This window comes from Mesoplodon mirus (assembly GCF_964341445.2).
Source record: "Mesoplodon mirus genome assembly, chromosome: 7".
Taxonomy (NCBI): domain Eukaryota; kingdom Metazoa; phylum Chordata; class Mammalia; order Artiodactyla; family Ziphiidae; genus Mesoplodon; species Mesoplodon mirus.
The window spans coordinates 92,144,263-92,168,280 of NC_138983.1; the positions used below are offsets into that span (position 1 = coordinate 92,144,263).

At 46.8% G+C, this 24,018-nt stretch overlaps 1 protein-coding gene and 1 pseudogene across 2 annotated transcripts in view; both read right to left on the bottom strand.

Moving 5' to 3' along the window:
* Positions 1-367: 367 nt before the first annotated feature.
* The window catches only part of LOC309808874 (forkhead-associated domain-containing protein 1-like), a gene marked incomplete at both ends in the record, with an annotated part of 199,082 nt that continues 175,431 nt past the window's right edge, over positions 368-24,018 (bottom strand). The window contains one exon of the mRNA XM_082629449.1: positions 368-484. Within this exon, the coding sequence (XP_082485575.1) occupies positions 368-484 (117 nt within the window). The remainder of the gene's footprint in view (positions 485-24,018) is intronic.
* Positions 3,941-24,018, bottom strand: part of LOC309808052 (forkhead-associated domain-containing protein 1-like) — a 96,686-nt pseudogene continuing 76,608 nt past the window's right edge. The window contains exons 14-18 of the transcript in view: positions 12,967-13,062; positions 9,954-10,049; positions 9,310-9,530; positions 8,607-8,772; positions 3,941-3,955 (exon numbers count right to left, since the gene is read on the bottom strand). The product of the transcript in view is annotated as a forkhead-associated domain-containing protein 1-like (transcript). The remainder of the gene's footprint in view (positions 3,956-8,606; positions 8,773-9,309; positions 9,531-9,953; positions 10,050-12,966; positions 13,063-24,018) is intronic.

Consider the following 24,018-nt stretch of genomic DNA (forward strand, 5'->3'; position numbering starts at 1 on the left):
TACCATTCTGTCCTGTGGCCCCAGTACACGCCCTGGGTTTTCTCCACTGCGGGCTTCTCAGAGCTCCTTGGAGGTGTGACATTTGGGTTTGTCACTACCCAAACACATAATTGCATCTACCAGGCCTAGGAGTCTGAATTTCAAACTTATTCTTCATATGCCTGTGTATGTTTACATTCATAATATCTGTGAAAAGAACCCCTCTCCTCACACACTCCAAAATACAGTATTGTGCAAAATACCAGTCTAGGAAGCAACACACTATGGTAGCAAACTTTAATGTCCTAAAAAAGCATCTTAGTAGTTGGACGCAGAAGAGTTACACTGAGTCACGGAGGATCACGCGAGGCCCAGCGGGACGACGTTTCTAGTTCCTTCCACCAGGTTTAGAAAACAGAAGGCTCTGGCTGGATTTGCTGGACATTTCTCTCTTCAGCATCTCCCTTCCTTGGTCCATCTTTGGGGTGCCTTTTCTGGCTCCAACCTACAACAAGCAAGAGCAACAAATGCCCAAACTCTATAATTGTAGGGAGATCCCCAAATATTTCTCAAATGGCATTTTTTTTTTTTACTGAAAATAAAATCTTTGTTGTAAAAAATATTTATATATACACATAGACGTGAGCAAAACGAAGGTAAAATGATCCACCATTATCACACTACCCACAGGTAACCTTATTCACATTTTGGTGTACACTCTTCCAGATACACAGATAACGTTTTCTTCTGACATTTGCATCTTTTTTTGAACCAGGAGTTTCTGATGATAGGCAATTTCATTGGGATGGACTTTCTCTCGAAAAGCTGTTAATGAACTGAATGCCTTATGTCTCTGATGTCTTAGGAGGGTAAAATGCAGCATACTCTAGGGGGTCTGTCTAACCCTTTTCTGAGCACTACTCCTGGATCCAGGCAGCCATGTGTGTGACTCTGTCCCTGGTCATAGCTGATCGGGCACTTGGCACGGGCTGGGCTTTTAAGATGGTCACTCCCAGGATTTGGGTTATGGGTTCTAAGATGCTACTTGCTTCCTGGGCTGGTCCTTTGAACTGGGGGACCATGAGGTCATTCCTTCCTGTCACATGACTGGAGAGAGCAGAGATCAGGGGAGCCACACAGAGACACAGAGAGGAGATACGGCCTATGTGTGCGTGTGCGCATGCTTGTGTGTGTGTAAAAGAGATGATGCCTGAGATCTGATGGCTTACCAGTTCTATTTCGAGGCCAGTCTCTCTTTCAGCTCCCAGTTTTTATGAGGCACTCACCCCTATATCCTTAAAAAAGCCCCCTCCACCCCTTTTTTTTTTTTTGCGGTACACGGGCCTCTCAGTGTTGTGGCCACTCCCGTTGCGGAGCACAGGCTCGGGATGCGCAGGCTCAGCGGCCATGGCTCACAGGCCCAGCCGCTCCGCGGCATGTGGGATCTTCCCAGACCGGGGCATGAACCCGTGTCCCCTGCATCGGCAGGCAGACTCTCAAACACTGCGCCACCAGGGAAGCCCAAGGCCCACTCTTGGGGATGGAGTCGCCCAAGGTACACTTGGCAAGGAACCTGGAGGAAACCTTTCTGTACTGAGGAGATCCTAGACACCAAACTTCTAAGCTCAGGCTGGAGGGCAGGGAGAATGGGAAGCTGGCTCTTTGCTCTTAGCCGAAGCACCATCTGCCCCGCTTCTGTTAAAGCCAGAGGCAGCGTGAAGTTCCAGGGCGTCTCACATCTCAGAGAAGCACAATGTTCCCACAACATCCGGGGCCCATCCCAATATCTCCTCTGCCATTTCACATCCGCAGGTGGTCCTCAGACAAAACCTAGATGTAGGGCAGTTTCTGCCTCCTCCCAGCTCAGTCATATATGTGAGTGAATAAGTAACAAACTTCCAGTCGTTTCCACTTTGCAGGGTGGCAAACGTCTCAGATCAAGTGGGGCCCTCAGGATGCTCTCTATCCTCTTAACATCCTGCTCTGGGGAGTAACCACCTTCTGGTCTTTGCACAAGGATGCTGGTTGAGAAGCTTCTATTTTTCAAATATATCCCTCACCTAGAATATCTTCGTTTCTTCCCATGATAATTTGGTTGCCTCAGCATGACTGTGGCCTTTTATCAAACTTGAATGTCTCCTATTTCATATTCAACCAAAATGTGTTTGGCTTTCTAGCTTCCTGAGAGCTCGCCTCTACTGTCTGCAAAGTGGGAACGTGGACTGGCTTAATTCCAGTTCCAGGGCTGATTTGTCAATGTCAATGTTTCAACATGTTCAAGATTTCATAGTCTTAATTCTCAACTTTGAAGAGAATTCTAGAGGATGCTTCCTTGAAATTTAAGAGAAATACCACTGGAAATGTATCAGGTTTATTACCTGGAGGTTTCTAACCTAAAGGAGGAAAAGCTAGCACTCACCTGGGTGTCAGATCTGCACTGATTCCCAGCTCTCCTACTGAGCTGTGTGGCTCTGGACAAAGAAAGTCTCTGAACCTCAGACACCTCATCTGTAAATTGGGTATAATAACAACACCCACCCCATAGGGTTGTTGTGAAGCTTAAAAGAGATACTGCACGTCGAGTGTTTGGCTCTGTGCCCGGCACATGCCAAATGCTCAATACATAATAGATGTGGGATAACTGTCCACTGGGCTTCCTGCTGACGTTCTAGGGTTTTCTCTCTTCTCTCTTCTGGCTCACCTGGAAATGTGAGTTCTGCATCTTTGAGTTCTTCATCAGCTCTCCAAACATTCGTCTCTTTAACACAGAAAGAATATTGACAAAATTTAGCTTATGTTCTTCTTTGCCTTTTGCATCAGAGAAAAATGGATTTTTCTCAACTTTCAGATGCTACCCATTTGGATGGAATGTTGAGCCTTCCTAGGTGAGGAGGTGAGGATAGAGGTCTGCAGAAGGGGGTGTGGCTTTGGGGCAACGCTACACTGTCCTGCTGCACCTTTTAGGGAATCTCTGTTCCAGATTCCAGCAGAGAAGGAGGTGGTCAACCAAGAAGGCTATGAAGGATACTGTATTCTTCTTGGAGGACAGATCTGCTTTAGCTGGAAGCAGAGCCTCCTAGATCAGTGGAAGAGGCTGTAGATGTCCAGTGGCTTTCCACCCAGTGGAAATGTTGAAAGCCCCAGTGGCTAACCTCCCTGGCAGGGACTACAGGGGCCTGTTGGGAAGCCAGCATCACTGAAAACCTGGAGCTTGCTGCTCCCCTGGGGTTTGATTACTATTGCTGACCCTGATCTGCTCAAGACCCTGCACCTCAGGGGCAGCTCATCAAAGAAAGAGCATCCCCTAGGCACTGGAGACACAAAAGTGAGAGGGAACTGGGGTCTCCCTTGCAGACTGACACTCCGCAGGTGAATGTGCAGTGGTGTCAGGAAGGAGACGTTCTCCTAGAGCCCTGAGCATCCACTGGGGTCGCCAACCTGATTCCTACAGCGGCCAGGAAAGGAAAAGAAGTGGGTGAAGTGAGCTGGGGTGGTGGTGGACAGCAGCAAACACACGAGCCCAGGGCCTTTCTAAGGGGCCTGGAAGATGGAGGCTTGTGATGGTGGCTTGTGGGTCTGTGGGCCTAGGGTCGCCACATCTTCCAAGTTTCCCAGAGAAGCTGGAAATCCAGAGTATTCCAGGAAACTGCCCTATTTTGAAATGTAACTTCAAAAAAAATCCCATGAGCCAAATGGAATATATCTGTGGGCTGCCATCTTGCGACACCTGGTTCAGAACCTCCCTGCTTGGTGTCTAGTTGGTGCTCAGTAAATGTTGGAGGGGTTGCCAGATAAAATACAGGATGCCCAGTTAAATCTGAATTTCAAAATGAAGCCAACAAATTTGTGAGTGTGAATATGCCCCGTGTAATAGTTAGGACATTTATACTGAATAGCTTTTGTTGTTTATCTGAAATTAAAATTTAACTGGGCATCGTGTTTTTGGTTTGTTTGTTTTCCCCTAAATCTGGCAACCCTACCGGGTAGTCACAAAACTCAGGGAGGAAATAAGGCTGTCTTTTGGGACAGGGCATAGGTGCTTACAAGACTCTTCCATTCTCCCAGAAGGATGCTAACTCTACCCTCAGAGGACTGTCTGTGAAGGCTGATGGGTCCGTATTGAACTGACAGTTGCCCTCCAGGCATTTTCCATGGAGAAGGCCTCGAGCCTGCAGCCACTCAGTATTTATCACAAACTCAGTTGAGACAATCACTATCCAAATTCCCAGATATTATAAAGCAGGGGTTAGTTTTAAACCAACAGCCTTCTTCTCTCCCACCCCATCCCCCGCCTTTTTTTTGGCAGAACCGTATATCCAAGCAAAATCCCATGAGGAACTTGGGGTATAAGATAATGGAGAGCTTCTCTGGCGGGAGAAAGGTGTGTGTGCTTTGAGAGTCACACCTTTCCATGGCACCCAAAGGCTCCAGGGAACCCCAGTTTGAACATTGCTGCAAAATTCCTTCCTGGATTAAGTTCCGTCAGTGGGCAACTGGGCACTGAAGGGCAGAGCCTGGCCCCTGTGCACCTGCTTTTCCTGAACTTTACTGAACACACTGGGATGTGATGAAGGGGGTGCGGGAGGGTCTTTTTCTTTAGCCTTCTTCTATCCGTATGCTGCATAGGCCTGGCCACATGGTTCTACTTCATCATTGTGGGCGGAAGAGTACCACCCCAAGCCCCTCCCATCCCACGCTCCTCCTACACAACATCTACCAATTGTGGGGCTTCCCTGGTGGCGCAGAGGTTGAGAGTCCGCCTGCCGACACAGGGCACACGGGTTCGTGTCCCGGTCAAGGAGGATCCCACATGCCGCGGAGCGGCTGGGCCCGTGAGACATGGCCGCTGAGCCTGCGCGTCTGGAGCCTGTGCTCCACAACGGGAGAGGCCACAACAGTGAGAGGCCTGCGTACCGCAAAAACAAACAAACAAACAAACAAAACACACAAGTGGCACGGAGGAAGCCAGAATCTTGAGAATACCTGGGCCCAAGGAAATCTTGGAAGATAGTGAGTTAAAGAGAATAGTGAGGATAATGACGATGGTAGGAGAGGGTGAATGCTTTGTGGTCCTATGTGCTAAGGCTTTTGTATACAAGCTCCCATTGGGAAGGCTACGAGCTAGGTGCCATTTTTATTCTCATCTTAAAGAAGAGGGATCTGAGCTAATTAAGCAGAGGGAAGGTTAGTGGCTTTTCCTGGCTGAGACCACAAGGCAAAGCGGTGGTCACGCCCCCTAGCCAGGACTTGATTGGCTGGAGATTTGATTGGCAGGAGAGCTGAGCGGCTTCTCCTGCCAGAAGCAGCCGTTGCTCTTCAGCCTTTCTTCCACTTCAAGCCCTAAGAAAGGGCTTGCGTGCTTCCCAAGTGGCAACTTCTGTGCATTTAAAAATTTCCTCTTGAAAATCCCAGCCTTAGCCCTTTCACAAAAGGTATCTGGGTCCTTTCTTGGCCGTGGCCTAGTCGTATTCACCAAAGAGAAGAGCGCGTCCCATAAGAGCTGGCGGCTTTGGGAGGACCGGGGAAGGCGTCAGCTGGCAGGAAGCTCCCTGAAAGAAATAGAGGAATCCCCACCCATCCATGAGCTGCCTATTCTTCCCCCTTAGAAACGGGGCTTGTGATGTGCCAGGCACTGCAGGCATTTTGCCATTTAACCCTCCCACTCCCCCACGGAGTAGGCCCCTTGCTAACAGTTTTGGTTGCTTTTGTTGAGGAACCTGGGATAGAGAGGTCAAGCCACTTACTCAGGGTCATTCGGGGCAGTGGTGGGGCTTGACCCCTATTTGTTTGACTCCAAATCTGGCCTCTGAACTCTGAGAGACACTGCCGGCTTCTTGAGTGATGTGGGAAGTGGATTCGAGTGAGCACGGCCTGGGCAGCGGTTCCCGTCCCTCTGCCACATGGACAGAGCCACAGACCCAGTTCGCTGTGAAGGCCCAGCATCTTATACCAAGTCTCATTTTCACAGCCAGAGATATTAGTGTGGAAATAGGACTTTTGATTCTTGAAAGGTCTGCTTGGTGAAGAGATGGTCAAAAATTAAAACTACAAACTCCATTTTTTTTGGGGGGGTGGGCAATTCTGAGGCTAAAGATGTGTAATTTCATCTCAGTGCTTCAACACTGCCACCTCTGTGAACGGGTGAAGAGTTTCAAAGTTTCATACAGGAGGCTAAAAAACTAAGGCTCCTTGTGAAAATACTAAGTGTAAAACTTAGAAAAGAGGAATTCTACTTTCTGTTAATTTCTGCTTAAAGACAACGAAGATATACTCCCTGGAAGGAACGGATGCCAAGACAGATATATACAAGTGCCCTTTAGGATCCAGCAAAACTTTAAGATGTATTATTGTTTTCTTCCTGACAAACAGGCTGGCCTGTCCCTTGCACTGTGTATGAATGAGGCAGCCCATGAATAATGCATGTGAAGCCTGATTATGTAAATCCTCAGGTTTTCAGTACATGACAATGGCTTTTTTTGGGCCCTTCTCTGTCCCATTCTGTGGTCTGGTGTCTCTGCTTTGGGACCTAGTCTGCCAAGCCCTGGGGGCGGGGGCGGCATTTCGGGGAGGGGTGAGCTCTCCAGAGGGCACATCAAAGGGAAAGTCACAACTCTGTCACTGGCCCAGCTCTCCCTGGCATTGCTTGGTGTGAAAGGAAACTGTCCTCTGCCTGAGGCAGCTCGATGACACATGCAGACTAAGGCCTGTGATGTTTAATTCACAGCAGTGAGCACTGGAAACACCGCATCCAGGCTCCCTCAGAGCAGGACAGCCACTTTTCATTTCTGGGGCTCTAAGCCAGAGAGCCTGCTGTCTGGAAACCTATTGCCTAGAAGGTTCTCAGGATGGAGGGCAGGCTTCTGCAAGGAACTATCTGACCATCACCTCCTGGTTGAGGAGAAGGGCACCCTTCTATGACCTTGGCCTCCTTAGAGCTCATGCAGGCAACAAACACACACATGCAAATACACACACATGCAAACACACAGCACATACTCACATGTACACACATACACGCAAGCATGCGTGTACAAATACACAGCCCCAAGTCAGAAAGACTGGAGTACTATTCTGGCTACTCAGAAGAGCAAACCCAAATCTTTATTCTCAGAGAGCTTATTCCTCGGTGTATCCCTGGCACCTGGCAGAACAATGAAAATCAGAAGCGCCGCCTTTAAAAACACTCGGGCTGTTCACTCAACTGATTGTGGTCATCATTGCAGGAGGCAGGGAAGTCAGATCATGATGCTGGACACCCTTAAGCTCAGTACAGTGCTGTGTGTCAATTATGTCTCAATAAAACTGGTAGAAAAAATAGTTATCTGGATAGAAAAAACAAGATAAAATACACGAATTATCAAAAGTTAAAAAAATACAGACGAGCTAGACTATGAGTCTCAGAAAGCACTGTTCACAACAGCCAGGACATGGAAGCAGCGTAAATGTCGATGGAGGAGTGGATAAAGAAGATGTGGTACAAATATACAGTGGAATACTACTCAGCCATAAAAAAGAATGAAGTAATGCCATTTGCAGCAACATGGATGGACCTAGAGACTATCATACTATGTGAAGTAAGTCAGACAAAGACAAATATCATATTATATCACTTATATGTGGAATCTAAAAAAAATGATACAAATGAGCTTAGTTACAAAACAGAAAGAGACTCACAGACTTTGAAAACAAACTTATGGTTACCAAAGTGGAAATGTGGTGGGGAGGGATAAATTAAGAGTTTGGGATTAACATATACACACTATTATATATAAAATATATAATCAACAAGGACCTACTGTATAGCACAGGGAACTCTACTCAATATTCTGTAATAACTTATATGGGAAAAGAATCTGAAAAAGAATAGATATATGTGTATGTATAACTGAATCACTTTGCTATACACCTGAAACTAACACAACTCTGTAAATCAACTATACTCCAATATAAAATAAAAATTAAATTAAAAAAAAAGAAAGTTAAAAAAAATAGAGGCAAGCTAGACTGAGTCTCAGAGAGGTTAAGCTAACACATATATATGGAATCTAAAAAAAAAAAAAAAAAAAGAAGGTTCTGATGAACCTAGGGGCAGCCCGGAATAAAGACACAGATGTAGAGAATGGACTTGAGGAAATGGGGAGGGGGAAGGGTAAGCTGTGATGAAGTGAGAGAGTGGCATGGACATATATACACTACCAAATGTAAAATAGAAAGCTAGTGGGAAGCAGCTGCATAGCACAGGGAGATCAGCTCATTGCTTTGCGACCACCTAGAGGGGTGGGATAAGGAGGGTGGGAGGGAGACGCAAGAGGGAGGGATCTGAGGATATATATATGCATATAGCTGATTCACTTTGTTACACAGCAGAAATGAACACAACACTGTAAAGCAATTATACTCCAATAAAGATGTTAAAAAAAAAAAAAGCTCCCTGAAGTCACACAGTAAATGGCAGAACAAGAGTCTAAACCTAAGTCTGCCTAATGCTAAAGCTATTCAGCCACCTTCCTTTGCAATGAGCGAATGCATTCTGTGCTGCCTGGATCCCACTGGGACCTCAGTTGGCTGTTTCTAAAGGGAGCTGAGGGGCAGCCTCAGAGGCTCTGCTCCGAGCAGGGACCTCTCACCTTCTGCTGCCTGATCGCCCTGGTGACCCTCTTCTCCTGGTGCAGCCGCTCTTCCATGTGCGCCAGGGCCTCCTTCAGCAGCGCCTTTTCTTCGGCCTCTTTGCAGATGTCGTCCTTCAGCTTTGCCACCTGTGACTGGTACATCTGAACCGACACTTTGCTCTGCCTGAGCACACAGGAGAGACAAAGTCTCTTTTCTCCTCAGCTTTCTCACTCACCACCAATGCTCCCGACCTGGGAGATCCTCAGAACACTTCCATATATGCCTGGCTTCGCGGTTTCCTTACAAGTGGGGGGAAGGCTGAAGATGTGGGGACTAGAGGGCAGAATAAATAGCCCATTGGCTGTGGACGTGCAGCATGAAGGGGGCAACGGTTATGCTACCAGCCCCTCCCAATTTTCCAGAGAGGGTGGGGGAACGGATACTACTGAAAATAGGATGGAATTATGAAAAGCACACACATGGTGAAACATCAGACACATTTATAAAAGGTGCACCTTATTCCTTAACAGTAGGGTACTTTAACTGCTGCTTTCTTGCCCAGAGACTTGGGTCCATCAGGCCCTGAGTCACCATCCCGCCTGCCCCCCTCCACACCCAGGCCTCTGTCCTCTTGTCCTGGTCCCTACGGGTCTGCAGCTGCACCGAGGTTTAGCCTGGAGAATGGAGGCCTGGGCCTTTTGCCGGAGACATGAGCCATATTTGACCTGTTCAATGTCCTTCTCGTATCGTCTCAAAAGCTCTTCTTTTCTCTGCAGCTGGTTCTTGAGTAGGGTGATCTTATCAAACACCAGGTACAGGTCTCTTTGTCGAAGCTGGTAGACTCTCTCCCTCTCTTTTGGGGAGAGGTGTTTCATGGACACGTGACCTGACATACCTTTGATGTTCATCAAAGTCCCGAGGGTTTTGCTCATGTCCATGTACTACGAGAAAGCATTTTGCAGGTAAGAGGCCTGGCCCAAGACCGCTGGTGGCCCCTTTGAGGAGGCAAACGTCTAATTCTGTTTCATTCATTTTCTGCAGTTGCAGAGAAGAAACACATGCTTTGCAAATGAGTGCATTTGGGGTTTCTAGTACGACTTTCATTTTCCCCCGCATCCATTTACACTATGCCTTTTTGAGAACTGGGGGGAAGTGGGGAGGGGGAATGACAACAGACATAAACATTCATTCTTACTACCCAGTCTTGCAAGGAATTGGGCTCTGCAATTTCCAGCCCATGCTGGGATAGGAGATGGGTCTCGTGGAGCTACTGTAACAACTAAAATGTATGTGGAGTTGATGTTTAAACTATCTGCAGGGCACGCAGGTTTGGACAGGAGGGGACTGATGCTGGGTATACCTACCAGCTTTTCACTAAGATCTAAAGCGTCAGCCACATCCATTTTCCTTAACTTCTCAGAGACCATGATGGACCCTGGGCTGGAAAGGCCATTTTGAGGCTGAAATAAAACAAAAGAAGAAAAACTCTCTTGGCATTCCATTATGATTTTCTACATCCAGAAGAATAACCCAAAGAATAATGGAAGAACTGGAAAGATACTAAAGAATAATTTGAGAGAGTTAATTTTTTTAACATCTTTATTGGAGTATAATTGCTTTACAATGGTGTGTTAGTTTCTGCTGTATCAAAAAGTGAATCAGCTATACGTATCCATATATCCCCATATCCCCTGCCTCTTGCGTCTCCCTCCCACCCTCCCTATCCCACCCCTCTAGGTAGACACACAGCACCGACCTGCTCTCCCTGTGTGATGCAGCTGCTTCCCACGAGCTATCTATTTTACCTTTGGTAGCGTGTGTGTGTATATATGTCCACGCCAAGAGAGTTGGTTTTAAATCCAGTCTGACTCTGTGAACTGCTTTCTTTATGACTGTGTTCCTACCCCTTCAGAGCACGACTGCCTTTGAAATGATGCATCACTTGTGCCGTCCTTTGGCCACCGTCTCGTCTGTCTTCCCTTTAGGCCAGTGGTTCTCAACCGGGGGTGACTCTGTCCACCATACCCCCTCCAGGACATTTAGCAATGCCTGGACACATTTGTGGTTGTCATAATTGCTGCTGGCGTCTAGTGGGTAGAGGACAAGGATGCTGCTAAACACCCCACGATGCATAGGGCAGTCTCCCAAACAAAGAGTTACCTGGCTCAAAAAATCAGTACCGCCGATGTTGAGAGGACAAGCTCCAGAAAAATGGGGACCATGCGGCTTTTGCTCACTATCTCCCTCCTTGTGCCCAGCATGGCACCTGGCACCGAGTGGTGCATAGTGGGCATGTTTGTGGAATGAACGAATGAAGGTTAAGTGGAAAATAGCCTCCCTCCTTTTTATTAAAGGAATCTCATTTCTGTGCAGCAGAAACCATACCCTCACAAAATTTGGCCCAACCTTCTCCTAGTTCTGGAACCTGGTGGGTGAGCATCACTTCAGACCCTTTCCAGAGACAATGCAGATAGTGTTTGCAGCTGCATCTCCCTAAGACCCCAACCAGCCAGCTGGCTGCTGGAAGCCCAAATGACTGCATGGAATGGCCACCAGTCTGAGTAGGTTACCTGATCTGAACGACTACAAATAACCATAATAAGCCTCCTTAAAAAATAAATTGGCTTTTAATGCTTGCCATGAGCATCTCTTAGCCCTAGCATTTGTTGGCACTACCCTGAAAACCTCTGAGATTAAAAACAAAACAACTAAAAAACTATAATGGCCCCCAAAATGACTGTGATAGATAAGAGTGGACATATTTGTCTATGTATCTATGGAGATGAGAATAAAAGAGGGTATCTGAAGATGGCAATAAACCGGGCAGATCTGCTGCAAAAAGAACCTGAGATGCTGCTCAGTGTCTTCAGCTACCCTGAGCTGCATCCTCTGTACCTCTCCAGACGCCCCCTCTTTTCCTGAGGGGAGGGTCACTAAGGAAGAGCCTGGGCTACAGGATCCAAGCACACAGTCCCCACCCGGTCTCTGCAGGCTAGCAGACACACCACCAGGGACACACCCCTGGTGTGTCTTCAATCATTATTCTGTGACCTTGGGTGAGGTACTTGACCTCCTGAAGCCTTAATTTTTCTTATCTGTTAAATGGGGACAATAATAGTAACTATGACACAAGGCTGCTACGATCGTTCAATGACATAAGGCATGGAGCCGGCTGAGCTCAACGCCTGGCACACAGTAAGCAGTTCACAGATGTCAGCTATTCTTCCTCCTGCTCTTTCATTTAATTACTGCCAACCTTGGAGGATTGAGAGTTAGGAGGTTTCCTGCTCTGTGGTGTCAGTGGTGGGATGAGGGCTTGTTGCCAAGGAGAAGGTCTTGGAAGCAGGACCATCAGGACATGAGATCCAGCTGAGCTTCCCACCTGGAGACGGTCCCTCTACTCCCAACCTCAGAGAAGGAAGGTTCGATTTTATCAGGAAGACCAACACGTTTCTGAAGACTCACACCTCTAGACGTGTGAGCAAATGTCTAGAAAAATTGTAGGAGAAAATGCTGGTACAGAGAGGATGGCTTTATTATGTTTTCCAAAAGCTGGTTTAGACCAGCTGCCGCAGCAAGCCACGCTGACCTGAGCTGTCCATTGTCATGTGTCAGTCAAACACCCGATCAAACATCCATTTAGGATACAGGGCACCTTCAACCTAACAATCAAATTACTTCTGAAAATCCTGGAAAACACAAACTATGCTCCCTAAGAAAGGAAGGTTTTCTTGGATAATACTCTTTAAAAACTGTTTGACAATAATAACTATCATCTATTAAAGTGCTCGCTATGAGCTAGGCACTGGGATAAGCACTTTACATAATGATCTCCTTTAATTTTTCCATCATCATTTTACAGCTGGGAAATTGAAGTCCCAGAAAGGTTAGGAGGCTGCCCAAGGTCACAGAGCTTGCAGAGCTGGGATTAGGACACAGGTCTCTGATTCTAGAACTTGTGTCTTCTTAATCATCATGGCTCCCTTCTGCTGCCCTTTATGTGTTCATGTTTTTCAGTTTATAGCAAAAAGCAAATGTTAGGCAAGCTCATGACATACTGTTGTACATTAGCTTGTTGGATATTTTCTGCAGAATATAACATGTGATGTGAAAAGGAGGGCCCAGAGATTGACCTGGCCAGCATCAGTGCAATGCTATATCATGCTGTACATGATGGGAAGCCGCCTTTCTATTCAAACATTGGATCGGTGGTACAGCCAGGCACTGATCAGTCCATACAGGTGCCAGCCCATCAGGGAGGACCTGGCCTCGAACCAATGATGTATACAGTGGTGCCAGGGCACACGGCTCGTGTCTGTCCTCATGCCCACCCTCCCCACGTGTCAGTCAATGCAGAGACAAAGTTTCTTTGGTTACCGTTCCGATCTCTACTCTTGAAAAAGTTGGCAAGTCAGGTTTTACATCCAATATTTTCTGAACATTTTTTTCCATCCCGAGGGTCTTTAAGTCTAGAAATGATCCATCCATGTGGTCCTTGTGATCTATAAAAGAAATAACTTACACTCAAAAGAAAGGCTCAGGAAGAAGTTACTGCATGTAAAAGTCACAGCTGCTATTTACTGGACACTTACCACAGGCCAGTACTAATTAGCTCACCATCCTCCCTTGGCAGGTGAGGCATCGAGGCCCAGAGAGGTGAAATGACTTGTCCAAGGCCACACAGCTCATATGAGGCTGCAGCCTCCCAGGGCGGGGGCACTGAGGGGGAACCTTCGGCCACAGGTGTGAGGATGGACTTGAACCCAGGCTTCTGTGTCCTAGCCCAGGGCTCCACCCAGCAGCAAGCTTGGCTTCTTGAAAGCCCTATTCCCTCTAAACACGGTATTTATCCTGGGAAGTTCCCCAAGGTTGGTCCTTGCACAGCATCCGTCTATGAAAAAGTCCCAGGGGAGGCGCCATCATTCACCTGGTGTGATCACTGCTTGGCTGAGGCCCCACTGGGCGTGGGCACGCATGGGTATGCAGAGTTGGAGGGGATGGCGTGTCAGAATGGAAGAGGTGGTTGGGTGAATGATGCCTCCCCCCCAAAGATGTCTGGGTCCTAATCCTTAGAGCCTATGAACATTACCTGACAGGGCAGAAGGACCTTTGCAGATGTGATGAAGGTAAGGATCTTGAGATGCGGGCTTATCCTGGATTAGCTGGGGGGACCCAATATAGGTGCATGGGTTCTTACAAGAAGCAGACACAGGGATTCTGACTACAGACAGACAGAGACGGTGATGTGACAGAAGCAGAGAGTTGAAGGTGCTCCTCTGCCGTGAGCCAAGGAAAGCGGGGAATTTTTATTTCCTCGCCTTTTCCAGTCTAGAGACTAGAAAAGGCAAGGAAACGGATTCTTTCCTAGAGCCTCCAGAAGGAACCAGCCCCTTGCCTTTACCTTAGCGAAACTGATTTTGGACCTTTGGCCTCCAGAACTGTAAAAGAATAAATATGAGTTGTGTTAAGCCCCTAAGTTTGTGGTAATTTGTTAGAACAGCCATAGGAAACTAATATGGGGGGTGAAGGCAGGAGGTAGGATGAGAGGTGGGGAAATGCAGTGCATGTTCTGGAAGAGCTTAATTGGGTTAGAGCAGATGATGGGGGAGGGGAGGAGTAGAGGGAAGAGTCGGGATGGAAAGATGAGCTCAGTTTGTGGCCAGCCTAGAACAGTAGCCTAAAGAGTATAAACTTGATTTAAACATCACTGAAATGTCACGAGTGTGACCTGTGTGCCCGGCCCTCTGCCAAGCAATCAACGCATCACCCCACTGTATTGTCCCGCCATCGCCTCCTTTTACACATGAGGCGGTCGGGCTCTGAGACCTGTGGCTGCTGGACGCCACACAGCTGGCAAATGGCTGAGCCAGGGCTTGGGATCACAGTGGTGTGACTCCAGGGTCTGAGTCACTGCTATTTCAGCTTCTGATGGAGCAGTGAGTTGGCTTAATGAAGGGTGATTTTTTTTTTCAGAAAAATAACCGGGATGTATCAGAGACGAAGGAGCCAGCAGCATTTCTCAGCTGCAGCATCTCGACGTGTTGGGCTGGACAGTCCTCGTCGTGGGAGCCGTCCTGGGCACCGTAGGACGTTTAGCAGCATCCCTGGCCTCCACCTACTGGCTGCCAGGAGCATCACCCACCCAAGCTGTAATTATCAAAGATGAGAGGGTTTCAAGAAAGCAAACCGAGAGGGTTGGGTAGGCCAGAGAGAACATGGCGGGGGGAGGAAGCTGGGGTTTCAGTGCAGGGGGGGCCACGTCAGTTGCCAAAGAGGCAAAGACAATGTGGGAAGTTGGTGGTGAGCACACAGGGTGTAATGCACTTCAAGGTCTTAGTGGGACAGGAGTACAAGCAGTAGAAAAGGAGCTAAAGAAGCAGTGGTCCCAGTGAAGATGCACCAGCTTGAAGTGCATGTTTGATGACGAAGGAGAAAGATAGAGTGGGAGGCTGTAGACGCTGAAGAAGGAGGTCGTGATTCAGGAGCTTGTGCACAAGGTGGTCTGGGAGGGAGAGAGAAGGGGAGACTCAGGGAGGGAAGAGCTGCATTTGGAAAGAGAACGTAGTGAGGGAAGATGGAGGGAAAGGAGGAAAGGTGGGTGCGGAGAGAGACAGGAGGGGAGCTGAATAGGCTCATGCCTGGGCCCTTGACCTCTGACAATGCCACTTGCTGAGAATTTCCAGCTTGGAAGAGTGAGAATAATAATATTATAATAATAGCTATTCAGTATTAACCACTTGCCATGTGCCAGGCACCATGCCAGAAGTTTACCACGTGATATTTTCTGATCATTACAAACAGCCTAGCAAGGAAATGTGTTTGCATTTATAGGTGAGACACAGACGCCCAGCAAGGTTAAGCTATGGAGCTGGTAAGCAGTAGGATCAGAATTCAGACCTAGGTCTCTCATTCTCTTTTCAGAGAGACTAGAGGCTGGAGACTGAAGCGCTGGGCTGGCTTATGTGAAGGGTGCGTGAGGAGAGGGGCACTGGGTGGATCCCGAGATGGCAGAGATGGGTGATGCAGACTTGGGCTGTTGGAAAGAGGGATTTTCTTCTCTGGGAGAAGCAGCAATTCTTGATTATAGTTCTGGTTACAAAATTTACACATGCCTGTTACACAAATCCAAACAGGGCAGAAACCCATAAAGTGGAAAGTGTCCCCCCGCTGTATCCTCAGTGGCCGACACACAGTAGGGCTGCAATAAATAGCTGTTGAACGACTGAGGGAAAGTCAAGGCTCACGCAGTCTTATCATGCTGGGATAATACTCTCAACACTTTTATGTCTTTTCCTCCAGATTTCTCCTGTGGTTGGATATTGGCATTTGAAAAAAAAAAAAAAGAAAAAAAAGGGGAGAACACTGTGCATATTGTATTACAACTTTCTTTTTTTTCACATAAAAATACTGTGTATCTTGGATATCTGAGAAAGAGCGATTTTCTATGTATGCAGGGAATCCTTTTATTTGCAACAAAGTCTTGCAGAAATAGACACAATCAACTGAGCTTGCAAAGATCAATGTAAAAAGTCCTTTCTTTCCCTTATCAAAAGAAGCTGAGAAACCAGGCAGGAGGAGAGGGGAGCTGACTTTTAAGGTCCTCCTTAGATGTTTCCTGTCTTCCAGTGGGACCACACAGTAATCCTTCACCAATTAGATTTTTTTTTTTTTAGGTCGCAGCTTTTTTATTTTTTAATTGAGATATAGTCAATGTAAAATATTGTATGTTTCAGGTGTACAACATAGTGATTCACAATTTTTAAAGGTTATATTCCATTTATAGTTATTATAAAATATTGGCTATGGGCTTCCCTGGTGGCGCAGTGGTTGAGAGTCTGCCTGCTAATGCAGGGGACACGGGTTCGGGCCCTGGTCTGGGAGGATCCCAAATGCCGCGGAGCCACTAGGCCTGTGAGCCACAACTACTGAGCCTGCGCGTCTGGAGCCTGTGTTCCGCAATGAGAGAGGCCGCGATAGTGAGTGGCCCCCGCTTGCCACAACTAGAGAAAGCCCTCGCACAGAAACGAAGACCCAAGACAGCCAAAAAAATAAATAAATGAACAAATGTGGGGTTTAAAAAAAAAAGAAAAAAAATTAGGAAAAAGTGAAATTAAAAAAAATATATTGGCTATATTCCCTGTGCTGTAAAATATATCATTGTAGCTTATTTATTTTATACATAGTAGTTTGTACCTCTTTTTTTTAAAATTGGAGTATAGCTGCTTTACGATGTTGTGTTAGTTTCAACTGTACAGCAACGTGAATCAGCTCTATGTATTCATATAGCCCCTCTTTTTTGAATTTCCTTCCCATTCTGGTCACAAAAGGGTGGAACGCTTCATGAATTTCCGTGTCATCCTTGCACAGGGGCCATGTTAATCTTCTCTGTATTGTTCCGATTTTAGTATATGTGCTGCTGAAGTGAGCACGGTAGTTTGTTCCTCTTATTTCCCTACCTCTAACTTGTCCCTCCCCCTTTCCCGCTCCCCACTGGTAACCACTAGTTTGTTTTCTATATCTGTGAGTCTATTTCTTTTTTTCTTATATTCACTAGTTTTATTTTTTAGATTCCACATAAAAGTCATATCATACAGTATTTGTCTTTCTCTGTCTGACTTATTTCACTAAGCATAGTACCCTCCAAGTCCATCCATGTTGCTGCAAATGGCAAAATTGCATTCTTTTTTATGGCTGAGTACTGTTCCACTGCATATATATATATATATATATATATATCACATCTATTTTTTTGGGGGGCCACACCATGCAGCTTCTGGGATCTTAGTTCCCCAACCAGGGACTGAACCTGGGCCGTAGCAGTGAAAGCGTCAACTCCTATCCACTGGACCGCCAGGGAATTCCCTACTGCATCTTCTTTATCCACTCATCTGTGGATGGGCACTTAGGTTGCTTTCATGTCTTGGCTATCGTATATAATGCTGCTATGAACATTGGGGTGCATGTATCTTTCTGAATTAGTGTTTTCCATTTTAGGGGAATAAATACCCAGGAGTGGAATTGCTGGATCATGTGGTAGTTCTATTTTTAGTGTTTTGAGAAACCTTCAAACTGTTTTCCGTAGTGGCCACACCAATTTACATTTCCACCAACAGTGTACAAGGGTTCCCTTTTCTCCATAGCCTCGCCAACAGTTGTTATTTGTGTTCTTTTTGGTGACGGCCATTCTGACAGGTGTTAGGTGATATCTTAACCAATCAGATCTTTAGTAGTGACCCCAATCTCCTGGGCTGCTCATGACATGATCCAACAATAGTTACTCAACCTGGATTTCCCTGAGGGATTTATTCCAGGATTTTACAGACCTAGCTCGTTACGTGTGTTTTATCCCTTAGGACAATATTTTAAAAGGCAGGTAGTATGGTGGTTCAGAGCAGGGGCTTTGAGGTCAGAGGGACCTGGATGGAGTCCCAGCTTTACCACTCGGCAGCTAGGAAATGCAGCCCATTGTCAAGAGCCGAGGAAGAAGGCCTGGGAAGAGAACTGAGTGCTCACGGCTAAGAAAATCTGACTAGCTGTCAAATAGAGATGCGGCAGGGGTCACAGGTAAAGGCCCCTCGGCGTGAGTAAATCAAACTGCCCTGCCTGTGTGCATACCCATCTGCTTGCCATCCACATTTAGTTCACATTAAATCAACAAGTATTCAAGGCTGATGTGGATGGCAGCTACCGTTTCCTAAGGCTTATGTGTGACCCTATGATTTGGGTACCACGTCGTTTAATCCTCACAACTACCTGGTGAGATCTTAACCCCATTTTATAACCAAGTAAACAGAGGCACACAGAAGTCGAGACCTGCTCACACAGTGAGTAAGCGCACACTTGAGAGTCACACCTTAGCAGCTGGTCTCCAAAGCCTGAACTCAGAATTATTCCCTCTAATGCAAATGGGGCTTTGCTGGGGCGAGGCCCGTGGTGCGCATCAGACACCCTTCACTCCAGGGAATGAAACTCTCAGGTTTGTCTCTGTTCAAGTTAACGACAGAACCTGTCCTCTAGGAACTGGGCATGTACCTGGTACCCCTCTGGATCTTCGGAGGGCGTGTGGGGTCACAGAAAAAGCACAAGTGCCAGGATCACAACGACCTCAGTTTGAGTCCTGACCCTACCATGTACCAGCTGTGTGACTTTGAGCAAGTTCCTTAATGTTATTGATACTCAGTTTCCTTACTTGCAAAATAAAGACGACAATAGTACCTGGCTCATTGGGCTGTTGGAAGATGAAAGTACACAGTACATGTAAAACAACTAACACAGTGACAAGTACCGAGGAGGAGTTAAACAAACCATGGTTCCTACCCTCCTCTTAGGAACTGTGAACACACAAGGCTCTTAGGACTGCTTGTGTATGGTGATGAGTGACTGGGGGATCCCCTGCTGGCCTCAGTAATGGGAAGTACCTTGAATCACTTATCATGGTGGACTAACACATAAAAAGTTTTTGAGCCAGCTTCTTTTTTTTTTTTTTTTTTTTTTGCGGTACGTGGGCCTCTCACTGTTGTGGCCTCTCCTGTTGCGGAGCACAGGCTCCGGACGCGCAGGCTCAGCGGCCATGGCTCACGGGCCCAGCCGCTCCGCGGCATGTGGGATCTTCCCGGACTGGGGCACGAACCCGTGTCCCTTGCATGAGCAGGCGGACTCTCAACCACTGCGCCACCAGGGAAGCCCCTGATGGCTTAATTTTGCAACCCATGTTTCTTTACGGGAATGTAAGACTAGATTTAGAGACAGAGGCTTCAGTGACTCCTAAAGCCTGGGGAGGGGACAGTGCACACATTGCTTGGCCCCGCTATTACTAGGATAGAGATCATGGTCTTTCCTTGTTTTAGTTCTGATTTTGAAGAACAGCTAGAACCGTGGGCCACATCTCTCTTGGTTTCACGCACACTCAGACTCTGCCGTGATTACAACGACAGTAATACGGGGGTTGGGGAGGGGCTGGGTTGCCGGGAGCAATGCAGCGCCCCTGTTCTCTACGCTATCGGGGAGGGGCAGGCACTTACAGAAAAGTTCATCTGGATTTTGCCTCTCTTTTTTTTCTTAAACCCCACATTTGTTTATTTATTTATTTTTTTGGCTGTCTTGGGTCTTCGTTTCTGTGCAAGGGCTTTCTCTAGCTGCGGCAAGCAGGGGCCACTCTTCATCCCGGTGCGCGGGCCTCTCACTATCGCGGCCTCTCGTTGTGGAGCACAGGCTCCAGACACGCAGGCTCAGTAGTTGTGGCTCACGGGCCTAGCTGCTCCGCAGCATGTGGGATCCTCCCAGACCAGGGCTCGAACCCGTGTCCCCTGCATTAGCAGGCAGACTCCCAACCACTCTGCCACCAGGGAAGCCTTGCCTTTCTTTTTAAACACGTTTAAAAGAAATTCACACCACCTTCTGGATTACCTTAGACATATCCTGGCTGGGGTTGCTTAATCACCAGAGTTGAAAATCACTCCTCTATTCTCATTCATTATTGTAAGAATGTCAAATTTGCGCAGCCTCTCTGGAGAGCGCTTTGGCAAGTAGTATCAAGGATAAATGTTGGAGTTTCCCAGGTGTGGCCCTGGGCTCTCCCTTCTCATTCAATACTTTCTTCCTAGTGATACCATTCACACGTATGGCTTTAATCACCATCCATCCATCCACCCGTCCATCCATCCCATCTGACTAAGCACCCGCTATGTGGCACATGTTCTTCTGGGTTCCAGGGCCACATCACTGATACGGTTGGATATCCAGGGTGACAGCTGCGTCCTTGGCACCTCACTTTGGATGTCAACAGGCACCTCACACTCATCTTCCCTCTCAAACCTGGTCCTCCTGTGGCATTCTTTACTCTGGATTTTAGTGAAGGAACCACATCTGTACTTTTAACACAAGCCAGAAACCTGGAGACCTGTAGCCCCCTTTCTCTCCATCACTTCCCTTCTAGCCATATCTAACTCCATCACTGAGGCCTGTTGATTCATCTCTTAAATGCCCCTGGAATCTTCTCTCTTGCTCCGTCCCCTCCATTGCCACAGTGAGGGCCACCATCGTGTCTTGTGACAGCCTCCTAACTGCTCTCCCGGGGTTCTGTGCTGGCCACCTTCCTGTACCTTTTCCACTCGTGGCCAAGATGACTGTCTCCAAATGAAAGCCTGTTCCATCAGTTCCTTACTTAAAACCTTTCGTGGGCTTCTCTCTGCTCTCAGGTTAAAGCAGAGCTTCTTACCAGGGCTCTGCAAGCCCCCGGCCACAACATGATACAGCCCCTGTGGACCTCCTTCACCAGTCCCTGCCCTCCGCCTCCATTTCTTTAAGCCCCTTGAGTTCTCCATGCTTCCTTCGATCCCACCACGCTGCTCCCTCCACCCAGAATGCCCTCCCCTCCCCTCTTTGGCAAATAACTCCTATGCACCCTGCAGTTGCCCTGCCGTCCCTGACCAGGTCAGAGCCCTGCACTTCTCCTTCAAAGCAACTGTCATGATTAAAGTTTTACATGTGAGTGATTTTTCAGTTAATGCCCCACCCCTATTCCTCCCTGAGACCCTAAGATCTACAAGCGCAGGGAGAGTGCCTGTTAGTTCCCCAATATTTTATTATGAAAGATTTCAAATGTACAGTGAAGAGGGAGGAATTTTACAGCCAACATCCATATACCCCATAACCTGAATTCTACCTGTTTCTGACCCCATTATATTTCCAACCTGCACTGTGCCTGGTATCTAGGAGGCCTGCGATAAATCTTTGTTGAATGAAAGTGGTTCATATCCTTCCACATCTAGGATGATAAAGATAAGATGAACAGGTATGTGTGAATAATATTTATGTCAGCCTCATCTATTAAGTGTGAAAAACTGGAAGCAACTTAAATGCCCATTATAGAGGACTGGCTAAATAAATTACAGTACACCCTTCAGAATGGGGTTCCTTGCCATCAGTGACAGCGATGATGTAGATCTGTGTGTATTGACATGGAAGGGTGCTCCAGATGTACTGTTAGGAATGAAACTAAAGGAAATTGGGTATAATATGACATTATTCTTTTGTAAAGTTAAAAAATCAATACACGTGGATAGGTAGTGCCTATTTTATGCCAGGTACTATTTTAAGTACTTTACATGTATCAATGCATTTTAATCCTCACAAAAATCCTAAGGGGTGAGTATTCCCTATTATCCCCATTTTACAGGTAAAGAAACAGGCACAGAGAGGGGAAGTAACTTGCCTAGAATCACACAGCTCTTTCCATGGGAAAATGCCCTGGAAGTTCCACACAAAATATGATCGTAGTGACGATACCAAACGCTAGCGAGGATGTGAAGCAACAGGAACTCTCATTCATTGTTGGCGGGAACGCAAAACAGCCACTTTGGAAAAGAGTTTTGTGGTTTTCTTAAAAACTAAACGTACTCTACGGACTTCCCTGGTGGCCTAGTGGTTAAGAATCCGCCTGCCAATGCAAGGGACACAGGTTCAAGCCCTGGTCTGGGAAGATCCCACATGCCACGGAGCAACTAAGCCTGTGTGCCACAACTACTGAGCCTGTGCTCTAGAGCCCGTGAGCCACAACTACTGAGCCCACGTGCCACAACTACTGAAGCCTGCGCACCTAGAGCCCATGCAACGCAACAAGAGAAGCCACTGCAATGAGAAGCCCGTGCACCACAAGGAAGAGTAGCCCCCGCTTGCCGTAACTAGAGAAAGCCCGTGCGCAGCAATGAAGACCCAATGCAGCCAAAAATAAATAAAATAAAATAAATTAATTAAAAAAAAAAACTAAATGTACTCTAACCACACGATTCAGCAACCACGCCCTTGGTATTTACTCAAAGAAGTTGAAAACATGTCCACACAAAACCCTGCATGTGGACGTTTATGGCAGCTTTATTCATAACTGCCAAAACTTGGAAGCCACCAGGATGTCCTTCAGTAGGTGAATGGATAATGGAATATTATTGGGCACTTAAAAAGAAAAAAAGAGCTATCAAGCCATGAAAAGACTTGGAGGAAACGAAAATGCATATTACTAAATAAAAAAAACTAATCTGAAAAGTTGTATGATTCCAACTACATGATATCCTGGAAAAGGCAAAAACTATGGCGACGGTAAAAAGATCTGTGGTTGCCAGGGGCTGCGGGGGGGCTGGGAGGGAGCACAGAGGATTTTCAGGGCAGTGAAACTATTCTTTTTTTTTGGGGGGATAGGTTCTTTTATTTGGAATAAAAATGTCCAGTTTTGAAAAGAAAAGACGTTATCTTAAAAACTTAAGTCCTCAAACCACAGGTTTCCCCATGACGAGTTGAATTCCTGAACACTGCAGAGGGATTACTGGAGATGTTGATTACTTAAGGCACTAATAGGAAGGCACTGAAGAACAGCAGGGCCAGGCTTCAATCAGACAAACATGCGCTGCCATGGAGGAATTGCATAGGCTGGCTCTGAAGTTGGCTTCTCCTTTGCTTCTTTTTATTTTGTTAAACTTGTAGCTTTACTTTCCTCAGTTTCTAGAATATCAGTTTCTAGATATTTGGGTTTATGGGTTATCATCATTTTGCTTTATTACCACGTCCCTGATCTGTAACTTCACCCACCCCACTTCCCCTCTATGGACTCCACAGGTGGCTTTTAATGAATTCTGCGTACTTTCTGTTACTGTGTAGTTACAGAGTGACCTGAGAAGTGAAACTCATAAATCGAGTTGACCTAATACCAGGGCTTTGTGCACAGAATCCACCAATCTGCTCAGAGATGGCCTGATCTGAACCACATCCCCCGCCGTGCTCCCTGGCTTCTGCTTAGGGCAGTAGATTTGGGATCAAAGGCACCTTCAGGACTGGACCATCTTCCCGGTGGAGCATCGTGATTTACAGGGCCTCTGGGTCCTCCCCGGGGTGGGCCTCATTATTGGTGGACCTGCTGGTCTCAGGACTTAATGAAGCTCAGGTTGTTGATGTCTCATCGCAGAAAGAATTCAGTGAGAGACAAAGTGATAGGTAAGACGTGGACTTATTTAGAGAGAAACACACTCCACAGACAGAGCGTGGGCCATCTCAGAAGGCGAGAAAGGCCAGGGCAGGGAAACGATTCTGTATGATATTATAATGGTGGATACATGTCATCACACATTTGTCCAAGTCCAAACCCATAGGATGTACAACACCAAGAGTGACCCCTACACAGCACTGTAAATCAACTACACTCCAATAAAATTAAAATGAAAAAGAGTGAACCCTAATATAAACCATGGACTTTGGGTGATTAGGACGTGTCAATGTAGGTTCATCAGTCCTGACAACTGTACCTCTCTGGTGCTGATGCTGATAAATGGGGGAGGCTGTGTATGAGTGGGGACAGGGGGTACCTGGGAAATCTCTGTATCATCCTCTCAATTTTGCCATGAACATAAAACTGCTCTAAAAAACGTCTCTACTCTATATATG